The sequence below is a fragment of the Periophthalmus magnuspinnatus genome, chromosome 22 (genome assembly GCF_009829125.3).
Source record: "Periophthalmus magnuspinnatus isolate fPerMag1 chromosome 22, fPerMag1.2.pri, whole genome shotgun sequence".
NCBI lineage: Eukaryota > Metazoa > Chordata > Actinopteri > Gobiiformes > Gobiidae > Periophthalmus > Periophthalmus magnuspinnatus.
The window spans coordinates 28,844,822-28,863,107 of record NC_047147.1 but is presented as its reverse complement, the minus strand read 5'-3'; the positions used below and the strand labels follow the sequence as shown (position 1 = coordinate 28,863,107).

At 43.7% G+C, this 18,286-nt stretch overlaps 1 protein-coding gene across 1 annotated transcript; it reads left to right on the top strand.

Annotated features, from left to right (window-relative positions):
* The first annotated feature begins 8,868 nt into the window (after nucleotides 1-8,868).
* Nucleotides 8,869-11,257, top strand: diras1b (DIRAS family, GTP-binding RAS-like 1b). Its single transcript, XM_033988445.2, has 2 exons — nucleotides 8,869-9,177; nucleotides 10,970-11,257. Exons 1-2 carry the CDS (start codon nucleotides 8,869-8,871, stop codon nucleotides 11,255-11,257), a joined length of 597 nt encoding a protein of 198 aa, XP_033844336.1.
* The last annotated feature ends 7,029 nt before the right edge of the window (nucleotides 11,258-18,286 follow it).

Here is an 18,286-nt window from a genome sequence, read left to right as displayed (position 1 = left end):
TCTGAAAAAACTGAAGAAAAAACTTCTCCTTTTACATCCTGCACGTTTGATAAAGACTCAGAGGTTTTAAGAGTGAACAGTCTGAGGATTTACATCAAATGAACTCACTGAAGCTCGAGTATTGATCCTCGTCTTTATCACAAGAGCCGTGCAGTAAGTCACATCTGACCTTTATCTACAGCGTCTCTCAGCATCTACTAAGACATAAATGTGTGATTATTTATGATACGAGCAGTTAGAGTCTGAGGCTGGAGGAGTCTCGTACCTAAGTCTTGGGAATTGGGTCAGTGCGGAGCTCGTACTACGACGAGGTTAAGCCCGACGATTAGCTCCTAAGCCCAAGACCACAGCGGTGCAATCTCCTGGACAGAGCAGCCGGACACGAGCACGTTCACCCGCCGCATGGATTTACACTGATGAGAATCCAGCGGCTGTTATGAAGACTTAAGACTCGATTAGTGTGAGCCGCAGTGAAGCAAGAGACGACAACAAGAGACACGAGTTACAGTAGGACAAAAAAGTATTTAGTCAAACACCAATTGTGCAGGTTCTCCCTCTTAAAAAGATGAGACGCCTGTAATTTTCATCATAGTTTCACTTCAACTATGAGACAGAATGAAAGATCCAGGAAATCACACTGTAGGATTTTGAATAAATTTATTTACAAATTATGGTGTAAAATAAATATTTGGTCAATAACAGAAGTTCATCTCATACTTTGTTATATTCCCTTTGTTGCAGTGACAGGTCGTTTTCTGTCTCCAGAGGTTTTCTCTGTTGCTGTAGTTTGGTCCGTTCCTCCTGCAGATCTCCTCTAGAGCAGTGATGTTTTGGGGCAACATGGACTTTCAACTCCCCCCAAAGATTTTCTATGGGGTTGAGATCTGGAGACTGGGCCACTCCAGGACCTTGAAATGCTTCTTATGAAGCCTCTCCTTCGTTGCCCGGGCGGTGTGTTTGGCCCCGTTCATTCTTTCCTTTACATGGATCAGTCGTCCTGGTCCCTTTGCAGAAAAACAGCCCCAAAGCATGATGTTTCCACCCCCATGATGCACAGTAGGTCTGGTGCTCACTGTTCTTGTGTCATTTTGACCCCACGGGGTGAGATCTTGTGTGGATATTCTGAAAATATATTATTATAAATTTTTTTTATTTTTTTTTTTGAGATGTTGAACTTTGTGCCAGTTTTGTCTCATGTGGAAAGGACCAGGAAAGAAAATGAACCATAAACCAGATTAAACACAGTAAAACAGCAGATTCCACCATGGAATTCTGACTTTTCCCTGGGGAGGTGTTCATGTCCCACCGGGAGGAGGCCCTGGGGGAGACGCAGGACACGCTGGAGTGACTATGTCTCTCTGGCCTGGGAACACCTTGGGGTCTCACCAGAGGAGCTGGAGGACGTGTCTGGGGTGAGGGAAGTCTGAGAGTCCCTGCTCAGACTGCTGCCCCCACACCCCGGATAAGAGGAAGAACATGGAGGGAATACTGACGTTTCCTCCACCTCCATTTTAAACTCTATGTTCTATAATGTTACCGTGGAAACAGCCCCTGATCTGGACAGCAGTTTATTCAAAGTGTTTGGGTTTTAAAAACACAGAGGAGTTTGATAAAAACATGATGATAAATCTGTTTCTTGACTCGGTGCAGTTTCTGTGTCCAAAACCATCTCGGCGTCTGAAGTCAGCTCCAAAACAAAACCTCGGCCGAGCGCTTAGCAACAGTGGGAGCGCACAACAAAGAGCCGGCCCGGAGGAGGACGGCGGCTATCTGATGGGACCAGCTGGAGCCAGAACAATCACAAAATAAGACACAAAAGATGACGTTATGGAGCTTTAATTATCCCCCTGAAAACAGCTCTGCAAAAACAGCTTTTCTGTCGCTGCTAAAATCAGTCCAGCTTCTGCATAATTGAAACTATTATTGTCAGAATGAGCCGTGCTGATTTTAAACACAGTTGGTCTTTTTAAATGTTCTATTTTCAGATTCAGTTCTTTTCAAAATAAAAATACTTCATTTTGGTTTTATAAAACGCTGCGTCACAAATGTTTTTACACCTGTTTTTCCTCTGACCTGTGGAACAAACAGAATTCTCAATAAAAAGGCCCAGCACCTGTTTCCATGGAGATGGTGTTTCTTCGGCTAAAGTTCCACAGTTTGGCATTAAACATATTTATACACAGAGATGAGTAGCTCCACCTGAGACTGGAACAGAGCAAAGACACTCGCATTAATAAAGATTTCAGCTGTAAAAATGTGTTAGATAAATACCTTTTAATGCCATACTCTGAAACATTCCAGGCAAAGCAGAGAAGTGTGTTTCTGGAGAGTTCATTTGGTGTGTTCGATATTTAAAGATCCGATGTTACGTAAAATAAACTCTTGTAGCTTTAATCCATTTTCTAATGTCCTCCTCAAACACACACTGGAGTTGTGTTTTGTTTCATTCACATGTTTGAGTCATTTTATTATTAGTCTGTTACATCTACAAAGATCAAAATGCGACGTTCCACCTTGTGATGTCATCAGGTGGTAGTTTTCATGTTAACTCCTCCTTTTACCTTTAGTTCAGTCGAGATAAGAGACAACTCCAGGACTGAAATGATCCAGATGATTCTAGTGAAGGTGGAGTTTAAAAACACAGTGGAGCACTTCCTGTATCACCACATGATGACATCACAAGGTGGAACAGAGTGTTTTCAGTTTGAGAGAAGAACTCAGCCTAAATCTACAGGGGTTTTTTTTAGATTTATTGACTTAAATATTATTGTGGGCCAATAAGAGGAGACGAGTCCAGGTTAATTATATCCCGTGTCTTGCCGTGTCTGTCCGTGGCGTGGCGTGTCTGTCCGTGTCTTGGCGTGTCTTGGCGTGTACCAGGACGTGTTTGAGCCTGTTCTTCCTGTGAATGTGCCGTGTGGGTGTGAACGAGGCGACTTTCTAAACGTGTGAGTGGATGTGTGAGACTCTGGTGTCTGTGATTATCGGCTCTAAAAATGACCTAAAAGTCTCAGCTCAACTAGAACTTTAACTGTTTGATTTGTTTTTACCAAATAAAAATAGATGAACATAGAAAAGTACAAGGTCTGATATTTTGTTTAGCTCAGATTTCTCACCTTTTGTTTTGTTTTGTTGTTAATGTCGCTGTGTTTGTCTGCTCTGGAAGATGAGACTGCTCTTGTTTTATTGTCGTTTTTGCTGTTGTTTTGCTGTTGTTTTATTGTCGTTTTTGCTGTCGTTTTCACGGTCGTTTTTGCTGTTGTTTTGTTGTTTTATTGTCGTTTTTCCTGTTGTTTTGCTGTCGTTTTATTGTCATTTTTGTTGTTTTATTGTCGTTTTTGCTGTTGTTTTGCTGTTGTTTTATTGTCATTTTTGCTGTTGTTTTATTGTCGTTTTTGCTGTCGTTTTCACGGTCGTTTTTGCTGTTGTTTTATTGTCGTTTTTGCTGTTGTTTTATTGTCGTTTTTGCTGTTGTTTTGCTGTTGTTTTATTGTCGTTTTTCTGTCATTTTCACGGTTGTTTTTGCTGTTGTTTTATTGTTGTTTTTGCTGTTTTATTGTCGTTTTTGCTGTCGTTTAGGTGTCGTTTTTCCTGTTGTTTTGCTGTTGTTTTATTGTCGTTTTTCCTGTTGTTTTGCTGTTGTTTTATTGTCGTTTTTGCTGTTGTTTTATTGTCGTTTTTGCTGTCGTTTTCACGGTCGTTTTTGCTGTTGTTTTGTTGTTTTATTGTCGTTTTTCCTGTTGTTTTGCTGTCGTTTTATTGTCATTTTTGCTGTTGTTTTATTGTCGTTTTTGCTGTTGTTTTGCTGTTGTTTTATTGTCGTTTTTGCTGTTGTTTTATTGTCGTTTTTGCTGTCGTTTTCACGGTCGTTTTTGCTGTTGTTTTGTTGTTTTATTGTCGTTTTTCCTGTTGTTTTGCTGTTGTTTTATTGTCGTTTTTGCTGTTGTTTTGCTGTTGTTTTATTGTCGTTTTTGCTGTTGTTTTATTGTCGTTTTTGCTGTTGTTTTGCTGTTGTTTTATTGTCGTTTTTGCTGTTGTTTTGCTGTTGTTTTATTGTCGTTTTTGCTGTTGTTTTATTGTCGTTTTTGCTGTCGTTTTCACGGTCGTTTTGCTGTCGTTTTATTGTCATTTTTGCTGTTTTATTGTCGTTTTTGCTGTTGTTTTATTGTCGTTTTTGCTGTTGTTTTGCTGTCGTTTTCACGGTCGTTTTTGCTGTTGTTTTATTGTCGTTTTTGCTGTTGTTTTATTGTCGTTTTTGCTGTTGTTTTATTGTCGTTTTTGCTGTCGTTTTCACGGTCGTTTTTGCTGTTGTTTTATTGTCGTTTTTGCTGTTGTTTTATTGTCGTTTTTGCTGTCGTTTTCACGGTCGTTTTTGCTGTTGTTTTGTTGTTTTATTGTCGTTTTTCCTGTTGTTTTGCTGTCGTTTTATTGTCATTTTTGCTGTTTTATTGTCGTTTTTGCTGTCGTTTTCACGGTCGTTTTTGCTGTTGTTTTATTGTCGTTTTTGCTATTGTTTTATTGTCGTTTTTGCTGTTGTTTTGCTGTTGTTTTATTGTCGTTTTTGCTGTTGTTTTATTGTCGTTTTTGCTGTTGTTTTATTGTCGTTTTTGCTGTTGTTTTGCTGTTGTTTTATTGTCGTTTTTGCTGTTGTTTTATTGTCGTTTTTGCTGTCGTTTTCACGGTCGTTTTTGCTGTCGTTTTGCTGTCGTTTTGCTGTTGTTTTATTGTCGTTTTTGCTGTTGTTTTGCTGTTGTTTTATGTGTTGATGTGTGTAAATGCTGTACTGTAGATGGATCTTCACACATGTTCAGATCCTCAGAGGAGTCGCTCTTTGTTTAATGGAGTTTAATTGAGTTATCGAGTTATTTAACTTTTGTCTTCGCTGCATAATTCCATAAAAGTCACTTTGTATATTTGATGTGGTCCATATGTTTCTAAAATGGAGAAAGTAGGAAAAACAAACATTTGTCTGGTTGTGTTCATGTAAAAACAGATTAAACTCACGGCGTTTGCTCCTGTGGCTTTTTCTTTTCAAACCCTCAAACAGAATCAGCTTCAGACTCTGAAACTGTCTGTACGTCTGAATAATTTTACTAGAAATTTGAAAAAACACAATTTAGATAATCGAGTTTGTTGAGTCTGGTTCATTTTGTTCTGTTGTTTCTCTGTAAAAATCTGCACATAATGATTTTTAATATTTGTCCAACTGTAGGAAACAGACTGAACTGGACATGGGACATTTTAACATTTTATTATATTTGACTGATAATTTTAATGATAAACTGTTTGTATTTGTGTGTATTTTACCGTGTTCACCTGCATAAATCTGCATAAATCTACATAAATCTGCATAAATCTACATAAATCGTTGTTTTGCAGGTACAGTCTTGTGAGTACAGTTTGGGTCAGATACATAGAGATTACGTAATAGTTTTGACAGCTTTTGCCACGCCCCCTTTTGAGTTGACCAATCAAACGTCGGGACACGTCTTCGGTCGACTCCAGCCTCATTATCCACAGCCCGACTCTGACCCGTGTATTTACGCCGTAACTGGCCTGGATGGATATTACTCTGCACAAAATACGTGTAAATCCGTTGATCCCATAAACCACTCATCGTCCAATAACGGGAGCGTTCCTCTAAAACCCTCAAACGAGACGGCGGCGGCGCGTGACGGCTTTGGCGCCCGTTTAATCGGCCTCTTGATCTTTGTGTCTAATGTGGCTGATGCCGTGGAAGTGGCTCTCGGGGTAAATTATGTGCATATTTTGAGCTGAAGGTGACATTGGCTTTTGAAATGAACGAGGCGCGACGTCGTTCTGCGACGGAGAAGCGTCGGACCTAAATCTGCTGAGGCCGTTTGGCTCCGGGGACGATCGTGTTGCATTAATTCATTTAAGAACTGCAAGTCAGAGGTTTTGTGTTCAATTAGAAAAAGGAGCGAGTGAATTTAAAGGAGAGGAAAGATGGGAATGAACGACTTTAAAGATAAAATGGAGTTTCTCTTTTGAACATTACAAAATTGAGCCTGTCACAATAAACTGAAGTAAATAAAAAAACATAAACATTTATTTCACTGACACAAAAACCCAAGAGCAGATTCACACCACAGACATGAAACAAACCTGGAGTTGTGTTTTTGTGTTGAATTGTATTTTACTTGGATCCAGCTGAGTTGTGTCCAGTTTTGTTGCGTCATAGGTAAAAATTCAAATTTCTCCACAGTTTTTAATCCCAAACACCATCACCGCCTGCACGGCTCAGCGCAAAAACAAATCTGAAATGTACAGTTTGGTGCAGTTTGTGTCTGGAATGAGTCACAGAAATGATTTATTCAACTTTCTACAGCTCAGATCTGATCAAACGACAAAATAAGAAACTAATAAGAAACCAAAACTGTCTCAGAGCTGCAAAGAAAATGTACGATAAATATTCACCAAGAAGGGGAGGGAACGAGGGGGGAGGGAATGAGGGAACGAGGGGGGAGAGAATGAGGGAACGAGGGAGGAGGGAACGAAGGAGGAGGGAACGAGGGAACGAGGGAGGAGGGAACGAAGGAGGAGGGAACGAGGGAACGAGGGGGGAGGGAACGAGGGAATGAGGAGGGAACGAGGGGGGAGGGAATGAGGGAACGAGGGGGGAGGGAACGAGGGAGGAGGGAACAAGGGAGGAGGGAACGAGGGAACGAGGGGGGAGGGAATGAGGGAACGAGGAGGGAACGAGGGGGGAGGGAACGAGGGAATGAGGAGGGAACGAGGGGGGAGGGAACGAGGGAGGAGGGAACGAGGGAGGAGGGAACGAGGGGGGAGGGAACGAGGGAGGAGGGAACGAGGGAGGAGGGAACGAGGGAGGAGGGAACGAGGGAGGAGGGAATGAGGGAGGAGGGAACGAAGGAGGAGGGAACGAGGGAGGAGGGAACGAGGGAACGAGGGAGGAGGGAACGAAGGAGGAGGGAACGAGGGAGGAGGGAACGAGGGAACGAGGGGGGAGGGAACAAGGGAATGAGGAGGGAACGAGGGGGGAGGGAACGAGGGAGGAGGGAACGAGGGAGGAGGGAACGAAGGAGGAGGGAACGAGGGAGGAACAAATACCTGGAAAAACAAGCTTGCCTCTCCACAGATCTGACCTGTGCCTCCTGATTGTCTCCATATTGAGATGATAGAGTTTTTTTTTCTTTTATTACATTTCTGTGCAAAATTACACACAAAACAATCAGATCTCCATGGAGACAAGGAGGCAGCAGCAAACTCTGCAACAGAAAAGTTCCACAATGTTTATTTTATGGTCAGACACAGTGGACATGACCTTTGAACTCACACAGACACAATTAAAGCCGTTTATTCTCTTTTCTTTCATCGATGGAGCGACGCAGAGCCGTAAATCACTTTTCAGAACGAGCTCCTTTATCTGCTCGATCTGTGAGTGTGTGTTTGTACATCATGGCTCTTTTTTCAGTTTGTATCGATGTGAAGCAGAAACTCATCCATCTCCTGAAGCTCAAAGCCACAGAGGCCCCTGATGTTTGTCCACTTTACCTTTCAGCACAGGAAAAACCCAGACGACTGTCAACCCTGAACACCCTCTGCACGACTAAACGAGGACTAAACAAGGACTGAACCAGGACTGAACCAGGACTGAACGAGAACTAAACGAGAACTAAACGAGAACTAAACGAGGACTGAACGAGGACTGAACGAGGACTGAACGAGGACTGAATCAGGACTGAACGAGAACTAAACGAGGACTGAACGAGGACTAAACGAGGACTGAACGAGGACTGAACGAGGACTGAACGAGGACTGAACCAGGACTGAACGAGAACTGAACGAGAACTAAACGAGAACTAAACGAGGACTGAACGAGGACTAAACGAGGACTAAACGAGGACTGAACCAGGACTGAACCAGGACTGAACGAGGACTGAACGAGGACTGAACGAGAACTAAACGAGGACTGAACGAGGACTGAACGAGGACTGAACGAGGACTGAACGAGGACTGAACGAGGACTGAATCAGGACTGAACGAGGACTGAACGAGGACTGAACGAGGACTGAACGAGGACTAAACGAGGACTAAACGAGGACTGAACCAGGACTGAACCAGGACTGAACCAGGACTGAACGAGGACTGAACGAGGACTGAACGAGGACTAAACGAGGACTAAACGAGGACTGAACGAGGACTGAATCAGGACTAAACGAGGACTGAATCAGGACTAAACGAGGACTAAACGAGGACTAAACGAGGACTGAACGAGGACTGAACGAGGACTGAACGAGGACTGAACCAGGACTGAACCAGGACTGAACCAGGACTGAACCAGGACTGAACGAGGACTGAACGAGGACTGAACGAGGACTAAACGAGGACTAAACGAGGACTGAACGAGGACTGAATCAGGACTAAACGAGGACTGAATCAGGACTAAACGAGGACTAAACGAGGACTAAACGAGGACTGAACGAGGACTGAACGAGGACTGAACGAGGACTGAACCAGGACTGAACCAGGACTGAACCAGGACTGAACCAGGTCTACATCAGGAGGCGGGTCCCTGAAGTCCTCAGAGTGTGAGATGGTTCTTATGGCTGGTTTAGTTTTGGTTTTGGTGCTGGTCCATGGAGAGACTCTTTTCTCTGAGCCACAGGAGCCAGAGACCTGAGCACATTTGTATTATATTTTATGACATATTATTACATATTTATATTAATATTGTATGTTTATATTGTATGTTGTATGTTTTGTGTGGAGGGGCCGTGGGGGACCTTTGCCGTGTTGAAGACTAATCTCTTTTCTACCTTTGAACAAATAAACATCTTGTGTTTCTCCGCAGGTGTAACCAGCGCACACCCTGATCGGGGCAGGATGCCGGAGCAGAGTAATGATTACCGCGTGGTGGTGTTCGGGGCGGGGGGAGTGGGGAAGAGCTCCCTGGTGCTTCGCTTCGTCAAAGGGACGTTCAGAGACACGTACATCCCGACGGTGGAGGACACGTATCGTCAGGTGATCAGCTGTGACAAGAGCGTGTGCACTCTTCAGATCACGGACACCACCGGGAGCCACCAGTTTCCCGCCATGCAGCGCCTCTCCATCTCCAAAGGCCACGCCTTCATCCTGGTCTACTCCATCACCAGCCGACAGTCTCTGGAGGAGCTCAAGCCCATCTACCAACAGGTCTGAGGACCATCACGTTTAGAGCTGAGGGGATGGACTGTGCTGATGTAGTTCAGAGTGTGTCAGGGGGTTTGTGTCAGTGATCGACCTTAAAACTGAACCATTTTCTATTCTGTTTAAAGGAAATACACTTGGTTTAACTGGACGACAGTAGCTCCGTTTATGGAGTGTTTGATCCAAAAGTTGGCAGTTCAAATCCCACTCTCAATGTAAACATTATTGGTCGAGTGTCCAGATCCACTGACCCACAGGTCGGCAGTGCAATTTCAGCTCCTCCTTGGGCAAAACAGGGTCTGAACGTGCATTGTGTCGTGCGTCCTGATTGGCTGTTGGACTGTAGACCATTGTGTCGTGCGTCCTGATTGGCTGTTGGACTGTAGACCATTGTGTCGTGCGTCCTGATTGGCTGTTGGACTGTAGACCATTGTGTCGTGCGTCCTGATTGGCTGTTGGACTGTAGACCATTGTGTCGTGCGTCCTGATTGGCTGTTGGACTGTAGACCATTGTGTCGTGCGTCCTGATTGGCTGTTGGACTGTAGACCATTGTGTCGTGCGTCTTGATTGGCTGTTGGACTGTAGACCATTGTCCATCAGTCTCCTCCGTGCCGTGTCTCCTGTCCAGTACAGAATGTGTTCAGACAAATTTACATAAACGTTGGATCTCAGTGTGACTCTGAAGTGCTGTGTGTTTGCAATTTGTTTTCTCCCCGACAAAACCCACAATGTCGATGAAACGTTCTGCACCGACAAAGACGCCTACGAAGGTTTGAACTTTGAGAGAGTTTAAACGAGAGAGAAATGTGAGAAAATGTTAACGCCTGTGTGAGAAAAGTGTATAAAGTGTGTGGTGAGGGGTTTTACAGACAAAAACAGAGAGAATAATGTAAAAAATAAAGCTGATGCTTCACAGATTTCCTATTGCGGGTTATTTTTACAACGTGACTCCCACGATAAACCAGGGATCGGTGTATTTTATTTTTTTAATGGTGAAAACTGCTCAAAATGTCCATAACAAGAAAAAATCATGTGTCTAAAATCCAAGTACAACAACAACAACCAAACAATGAGACAATAACCAAGAATCATCCAACATGTTCCCTGAGCTCTTGTCACAGATGCTTTTATTTTGTAATATATGGTGTAGTTTTTCAGAATAAATCTGTGCATGTTGTTCTCTGCTCATAGTGGGTCACTGCTCTGAGTCATTGATTCATTTTAGTGAGTCCGTTTGTTCGGCCCTGGGGAAATCACACGTGGATTGATGGAGACTTGACTAATCAGCCGCCGTCTGACTCTGAGGAGGCGGCTGATAAACGCCAACCCTCAACAAATGAGTTTATGTTTAAGGTCCAGGGAAGAGCTGGGCCTGAAATGGAACTGGTTCAATGTAGATTCTACGTCCTCCAAAAGTTTTAAACCATAAGTCGACGGCCATTACTCCGACAGGTCTAAGTGTGATTATGATCAGAAAAATCAAACTTTCTGCTGTACCAAAAAAAGATATGAAAAGTTTCTCACAAGTGCAAAGAAAATGTGCGAACGATAAATACTGAGCGCCTAAAAATATAGTTTTATCTTTCACATATTGAAGCTCTGCCAATGCTGTTTATGTCGAGAGCGGGACTCGAACTGCCAACCTTCAGATCAGTGGACAAACGCTCTACCAACTGAGCCACAGTCGGCCATAAGTCGAGAGAGTAACACAGTTACTGCGCACACGAGTATAACCACATCCAAAAACAATAACTCACAACCCACTGATCTAAACCATGTCTCATTGTGTCTTTCCAGATCTTGGCCATCAAGGGGAACGTGGAGTCCATCCCGATCATGCTCGTGGGCAACAAGAGCGACGAGACCCAACGAGAAGTGGAGACCAAAGACGGAGAAGCCCAGTCCAAACAGTGGAAGTGCGCTTTCATGGAAACCTCGGCCAAAACCAACCACAACGTCACCGAATTGTTCCAGGAGCTGCTCAACCTGGACAAGAAGAGGAATATGAGCCTCAACATCGACGGGAAACGGTCTGGAAAACAGTCCCGCGCCGAGAGACTGAAGGGCAAATGCAGCGTGATGTAAATCAGCGAGTCGCCGAGACGACCGCGGGATCACGCGAGCGTTTGAATCTGAAGGAGCTCGCTGTCTCGTTGAAGTAAATGGAAGATATTTAGCCATCCAAAACATATCTGTTTCATCCACCCACCTGCCTACTTGACAAATGACCTATGAAAAGCATTTTAATTTGACTTCATCTTTTGCTACTCGCTAAACTTGTTTTAAGACATTTGTGCAAACAACCGCTGGATAACGAGCTTTACAGAACATTTTAATTTGACTTAAGAAGGAGCTGTCTAGTTGTAAATGGAAGATATTTCACCATCCAGAGCCTTTTTCATCTGCCCATCTTCATTGGACTGACACAAAAACGCATCCGTCAAAGATTATAAAGCTTTTAATTTGACAAAAGTAGAAGCTGTCCGCTTCAAGTAAATGGAAGAAATTCAAAAACATCTGTTGTCATTCACGTATTTTTTAAGTCTTTCCTCCAAAAGAGAAACATACAAGTTGGGAATTTTCCTCCACCGATCTGTCAATCACAAGTATTTTAATTTAACTTAAGGAGGAGTTTAGCAACAACTGAGCAGAGGATCAGTCTCTCCACACGTCTACGACACCCACCCGCCTGTTCTGAGCTGAAACTGGATCAGAGAAGCAGAAACATGTCCAAAAAAACATCAGCTAGCATCGCTCAAGCGTCACAAACACATTTCAGAGCTAAACGGCTGAAGAAAGGGCAAGAAATTCTTTTTTTTCCAACATATTTCCATCGCCTCATCTCTGTAAACAAAAGCCAGAGCCGTCGGTTTGAAAACACCAACACATTCATGAAGTTTTAAAAGTGCAGAATCGGTCACGCTAGAACGCTTTGAACTCACGGCTTTGAGACGGCCAAGCGATCGCTCACCCCGACGGCGTTGTAAATATAAATATCTAAACATAACGAGGCGTAGATCTTCACGCTAAAACCATATACTCCGACCAACGACACGAGACTCATCCATCTGTTTAAGTCGTATCTCTGCTTCATAGAAATCTCATGTAAAAGTGGAGAGTTAATCCGCGGCAGGGCGTGCACATAAACAACGCAACGATCCTTTTAAGACTTTAATAGATGTAGATTATGTCACGGAGCGGGACTTTCGCCTTGAGGATGAACTGTACTTGGATAATCACCAAGAACCCGGGACGAAGCGGAGAATGTCGTTTGGCACTTTGAAGGTGTTTTATTTTTGCCTTTTTAATTCATTTTTACGTTTTGAAGATTAAAAAAAATCCTACTGAGAAGCACACAAAAGCATGGACGTATAAACACGACAGTTCTGTTGCTTTTACTCGATGTTTTTGTATTTGATTTTCAGGAATCTGTCAATCACACTGCAAAAATAATATCTATGACGGGTTAAAATGACTTGAACTTTGAATCTTAAGCGTGATTTTAATCGTTTTATTCTTTATGTGACGTTATTATTGGACGCTTCACGATAATTCAACTAGAAATAAGAGTTTGGACACACTGTCTCATTCAGTTTTATTTATTTTCTTTATTTTTTACTACTTTTTAACATTTTAAATACAAACATAAAACATCAAATATATGACGTAAGAAATATGGAATTATGTAGAACAGAAAAAACACAACTCAAAGGAAAGAGCGGCGAGGATTTTAATGATTTTTTAAAATGTATTTACATGTTTTTCCTTGCTACATGATTCTGTTTATCTTACTTCATATATTTGACGTGTTTTGTTTATACATGAGCTTTTATCCTCAAACCTGCACCTGTTTTTAATGTTTTAAATGGATTGAACAGAGAGTCTAAGTGCTCTCATTATGTTTCCCTGTATAAATAAAATAAAATGTAGAAAGTAAAAATCAAGAAAACAAACTAAATGTGAGGGAGTGTCCAAAGTTTTGACTTGAAAATATTTTAAAATATCCCAAATCAACTCATAAAATCTTCATTTGTAAAGAAAACAAGTCCAAAATCTCCTCAAATCTGGTCATGTAATTCCTCTGGATAATATTTTTTGCGGTGATCCTCAAATGCACACGAGAGTTCATGCAAAAATCGTTCAAAGTTACAGACGTCTCTTTAAAACGACTTCAGAAAATGCCCTCACTGCACTTTAACCTTTTACACAAACACGAAACGAGCATCAGAGTCGCCACGTTTGTCTGTTTCACTGGTGTCTGAGTAAAACCACGTCCGCCCGGAGCGCCCGCCCGGAGCGCCCGCCCGGAGCGCCCGCCCGGAGCGCCCGCCCGGGGCGTCCGTCTCACACACGTCACTGTTTGAAGCTTTTGTACAGGACGCCAAAAGCACAATACTCCAGATACAGCTCCTGTTTTGTTGCGTCTTCCTGGTGAATTTGTTTTTCCGTGTTTCTCCGTCTCGTCCTCAAACACAGAGGAATCACTCGCCGTCATAGATCAGACGATGTGTCGTTTCACAGAGTCTGAGGCCGAGGTTCTGCTGAAGATCAGGGTTTTCTGACCCGGTCGCTGTGGTTTTGCAAAATGCACGATTGTAATTTAACGTTTTGCGATTCCCCTGATCAAGGACCTTTAAGAGACTTTAAGAGACTTTAAGAGACTTTAAGAGACTTTAAGAGACTTTAAGGCCTGTACCTGATTTTGTTTTTCAGTTTGTTCAGTTACTGCTCACTGACCTTATGCATTCAGAGCCTAACTACTCACCATGATGAGTTTATAAGCACTTTTCACGAGTGTCAGCGTCACCAGTGTCAGTGTCACGGTAAAGTGGCAGCTAGCACGCTAACAACGCACTTCCTGATTCTTGGATGATAAATTCTTTGTAATTAGACGCAGACGGCGCACGGCACAAGCTCATTTTTTTCTCAAATACACTGGAAAAGTCTGGTACTCGGCCTTAAACTCATAAACTGCACGAACTTTGAAGGAAACTGCAAAACCACAGGATGAATCGTGTTTGGAGAATGTGAAACAAAAAGTTTGGTCATTTATACGATTTTCATCAGACCAATGAGTGCGACAAAAATGCAATATTTAGTAGAAAGTATCAGCGACTAAATGTTAACGGTACTACATGCTCTACCAAATGAGCCACCAAAACTGCCCCCTAGTGGCCTGTTATTGAAGCTAAAGGTGAAATCCAAAGTATCAGACACACGACAGTAACAGAGAGTAGTTTGTTACTTTGTCAAAACGAGTTTTATTTAGTCACGTCCAAAATAACTATAATCATCTCCAAACCTGTTATTTTGTTTTCGTTCTTAAAATGAAAGAAAAATGCTGCAGTTTTCATCAAAGTGTGAGTTTGACAAAAGTCTGATCCTCTTCGTCTCAGGCGTCTCAGATCCGTCCATTTAGTCCAAAGACGAACGTGACGCCGTTTAACTCTGGAAAACTCAAAAAGCACAGACAAAACGTCCGCAAATATGTCCTCACATGTCCTCACACACGTCCTCACACACGTCCTCACACACGTCCCCACACACATGTCCACACACACACGTCCCCACACACATGTCCTCACACGTCCTCACACGTCCTCACACACGTCCTCACACACGTCCTCACACACGTCCTCACACATGTCCTCACACACGTCCCCACACACATGTCCTCACACACGTTCACACGTCCTCACACACGTCCTCACACACGTCCTCACATGTTCTCACACATGTCCTCACACACATCCTCACATGTCCTCACACATGTCCTCACACACGTCCTCACATGTCCTCACACACATCCTCACATGTCCTCACACATGTCCACACGTCCTCACACACGTCCACACACACGTCCACACACACGTCCTCACACACGTCCTCACACATGTCCTCACACACATCCACACGTCCTCACACACGTCCCCACACACATGTCCTCACACACGTTCACACGTCCTCACACACGTCCTCACACACGTCCTCACATGTCCTCACACATGTCCTCACACACATCCTCACATGTCCTCACACATGTCCTCACACACGTCCTCACATGTCCTCACACACGTCCTCACATGTCCTCACACACATCCTCACATGTCCTCACACATGTCCACACGTCCTCACACACGTCCACACACACGTCCACACACACGTCCTCACACATGTCCACACACACGTCCTCACATGTCCTCACACATGTCCTCACACACATCCACACGTCCTCACACACGTCCCCACACACATGTCCTCACACACGTTCACACATCCTCACACACGTCCTCACACACGTCCTCACACACGTCCTCACACACGTCCTTGTTTGCCTCTGTGTGAATCATGAGCAGCAGAATCTACAGCTGACACTTTTACGGGACATTTCGTTTGAATTTTATTTATCAGCAACGCCTCATTTTACACTGCAGAAATATCTACACCAGTTAAAGCTGCAACGTGTCACTTTTCTGGTGGCCTGGTCTCCATGGAGATGTTAATATTTTGTCTGGAATATTCCACAGTTTGGCTTTAGACTGGACCAAACTCATCCAAGCGTCTTTGTCTTAAATGAGCAGTGAAACATGCACAAGGTCACCTCTCCACAGATCTGACCTCCTGTGGGCGGGGTCACCTCTCCACAGATCTGACCTCCTGTGGGCGGGGTCACCTCTCCACAGATCTGACCTCCTGTGGGCGGGGTCACCTCTCCACAGATCTGACCTCCTGTGGGCGGGGTCACCTCTCCACAGATCTGACCTCCTGTGGGCGGGGTCACCTCTCCACAGATCTGACCTCTTGTGGGCGGGGTCACCTCTCCACAGATCTGACCTCCTGTGGGCGGGGTCACCTCTCCACAGATCTGACCTCCTGTGGGCGGGGTCACCTCTCCACAGATCTGACCTCCTGTGGGTCACCTCTCCACAGATCTGACCTCCTGTGGGTCACCTCTCCACAGATCTGACCTCCTGGGGGCAGGGTCACCTCTCCACAGATCTGACTCTAACTTGGCCGTGTGGGGTCATCTCTATGGAGACAGTTTGATGAAATATTCGGTCAAAGTCGTGTCACGTCTGTGGAGAAATGAGGCGCTGGACCCAGAAAAGTGCAGTTTTTTAACGTCTTTGAGTCAGAGTTCGTTTATTTAATGAACTTCGATTCTGATTTGATTCATTTCAAAGTATTTCTGGCTTCCAATTTACAAATACTCTGCAAAATGTAACATCCAGGTACTTTGACATTTCATGAATCGAGTAGATTTTACTACGAAATCTGAGAAATGTGACGATGAGAAATGGAACTGGGTTTTAGTTTTTGTTCAGACACTGGGCCTGTCCATAACTGAAGGGATTTTCTCGCAGTGTAAAACTTCGCTGCGAATAAACGCCACGTGAAATGTCCCTTTGTCCGACACATGTACTTATACTGTAAATACAAATATACTCAGATGTTTAAACTTTCAGTTCTGATGTTGTAAAAACACTTCATACAAACTGTAACGTATTTACTCTAAAACTGTATCAGAGCAAAATGTGAAAATGTAACGATCCAAGTTTTATTTTGAAAAACTGAATGATTCTCAGTGTCGGACTTTGCTCCAGCGTGAGGTCCCAGAAAACAACAACTACTGCAGTGAAAAGTAAAAGTACTTTTACCTACTACAACACAAGACAGGGATATTTATTATGTTGTGTACTATACTTACAATACTTATACTACAGTACGGGGCTGGTCACTATGTTGCTGTCCTCTCTTGTCCTCTCATGTCCTCCCTTGTCCTCTCATGTCCTCTCATGTCCCCTCTTGTCCTCTCACGTCCTCCTTTGTCCTCTCACGTCCTCCCTTGTCCTCTCATGTCCCCTCTTGTCCTCTCACGTCCTCCCTTGTCCTCTCACGTCCTTCCTTGTCCTCTCATGTCCTCTCAGTGGGGACGCTGTGTAAAATGCAGTTTTTGTATAAATGTTCTAAATAATTTCATTCACATTAAAAGTTTTTTACTGTTTCATGAAAAGAGTTTTGTAAATTAAAAATCTGAGGCCAGTTACAGAAGATTTAATATTTGAACAAAACACAATTTCAAGCTAAAAAATAATGTTTTTGTTCATTCAGTTTAATAGAACAGACATTTAGTTCTGAAGGTTTGTGGTTTGTGGTTCGTCACAGATCGAGTGTTCAGACCCACAGGTAAATACTGTTGTGTCCTTGGGCAAGACACTTAACCCCCTGGGCCTCAGTGAGATCATAATAAAACTAACCAAAATATAATAATGGCCTTTATACTGTGTGATGTTTGGAGATTCAGAGGCGACACAAACAAAACTCTTCTGTCAAAGATAAAAACTGAACAAAAACTCCAAAAAAACAAACCCTGAGCACGTCGAGTTAGTACATGTGAGAAATAATCCATCACGTTATTCATCTTTTTCATGAAATGGTCAAATACTGTACATTTCCTCCAGTGTTTGTCACTTTGTTTTGAGTAAATCCTTTTGTTTTATTCCATTTCGTCTCGTTGTAAATATTCACATTTTCCCAGCGTCCCCCTCTTCTTCCTCTGGACTTTTACCTGCTCGTTTCTCGCTCGAGGGGATTGTGCTGTGACGTTTATCCGCCGCAGCGACCGAGCGTTAGCTGCATAAAGATCAGCTGGGGAGGTGCTGGGGGGAGGTGCTGGGGAGGTGCAGGGGGAGGTGCTGGGGGGAGGTGCTGGGGGGAGGTGCTGGGGGGAGGTTGCCAGATTGGGAGCTCGTGTCGGTGCAATCTGCTGTTGTTGTTGTTGTCGCGGTGACGTCCATAAAGCAAACGCGCAACATGAAGGAAATGATATAGGGAGGAAAAATGATGAGGGAGGGATGGAGAGAGAGAGAGAGAGGGAGAGAGAGAGGGAGGAGTGGAGGGAGGGAGAGAGAGAGGAGGAGGCTGCGCTTCTAAAAATAGAAACGTGGAGAAAAGGGAGTGTTCTACTGCCGCTCGTTATAGCATCTATCTGACGCACTTTGCCTTCAGGACTGATAAAACCCATCGCTCGTGTTCTGTCCGGACTCATCTGCATATCCATTTGGCAAATGCATCAGGTTTTACATCAGATGCCCTTCCTGACACGTCCAAATG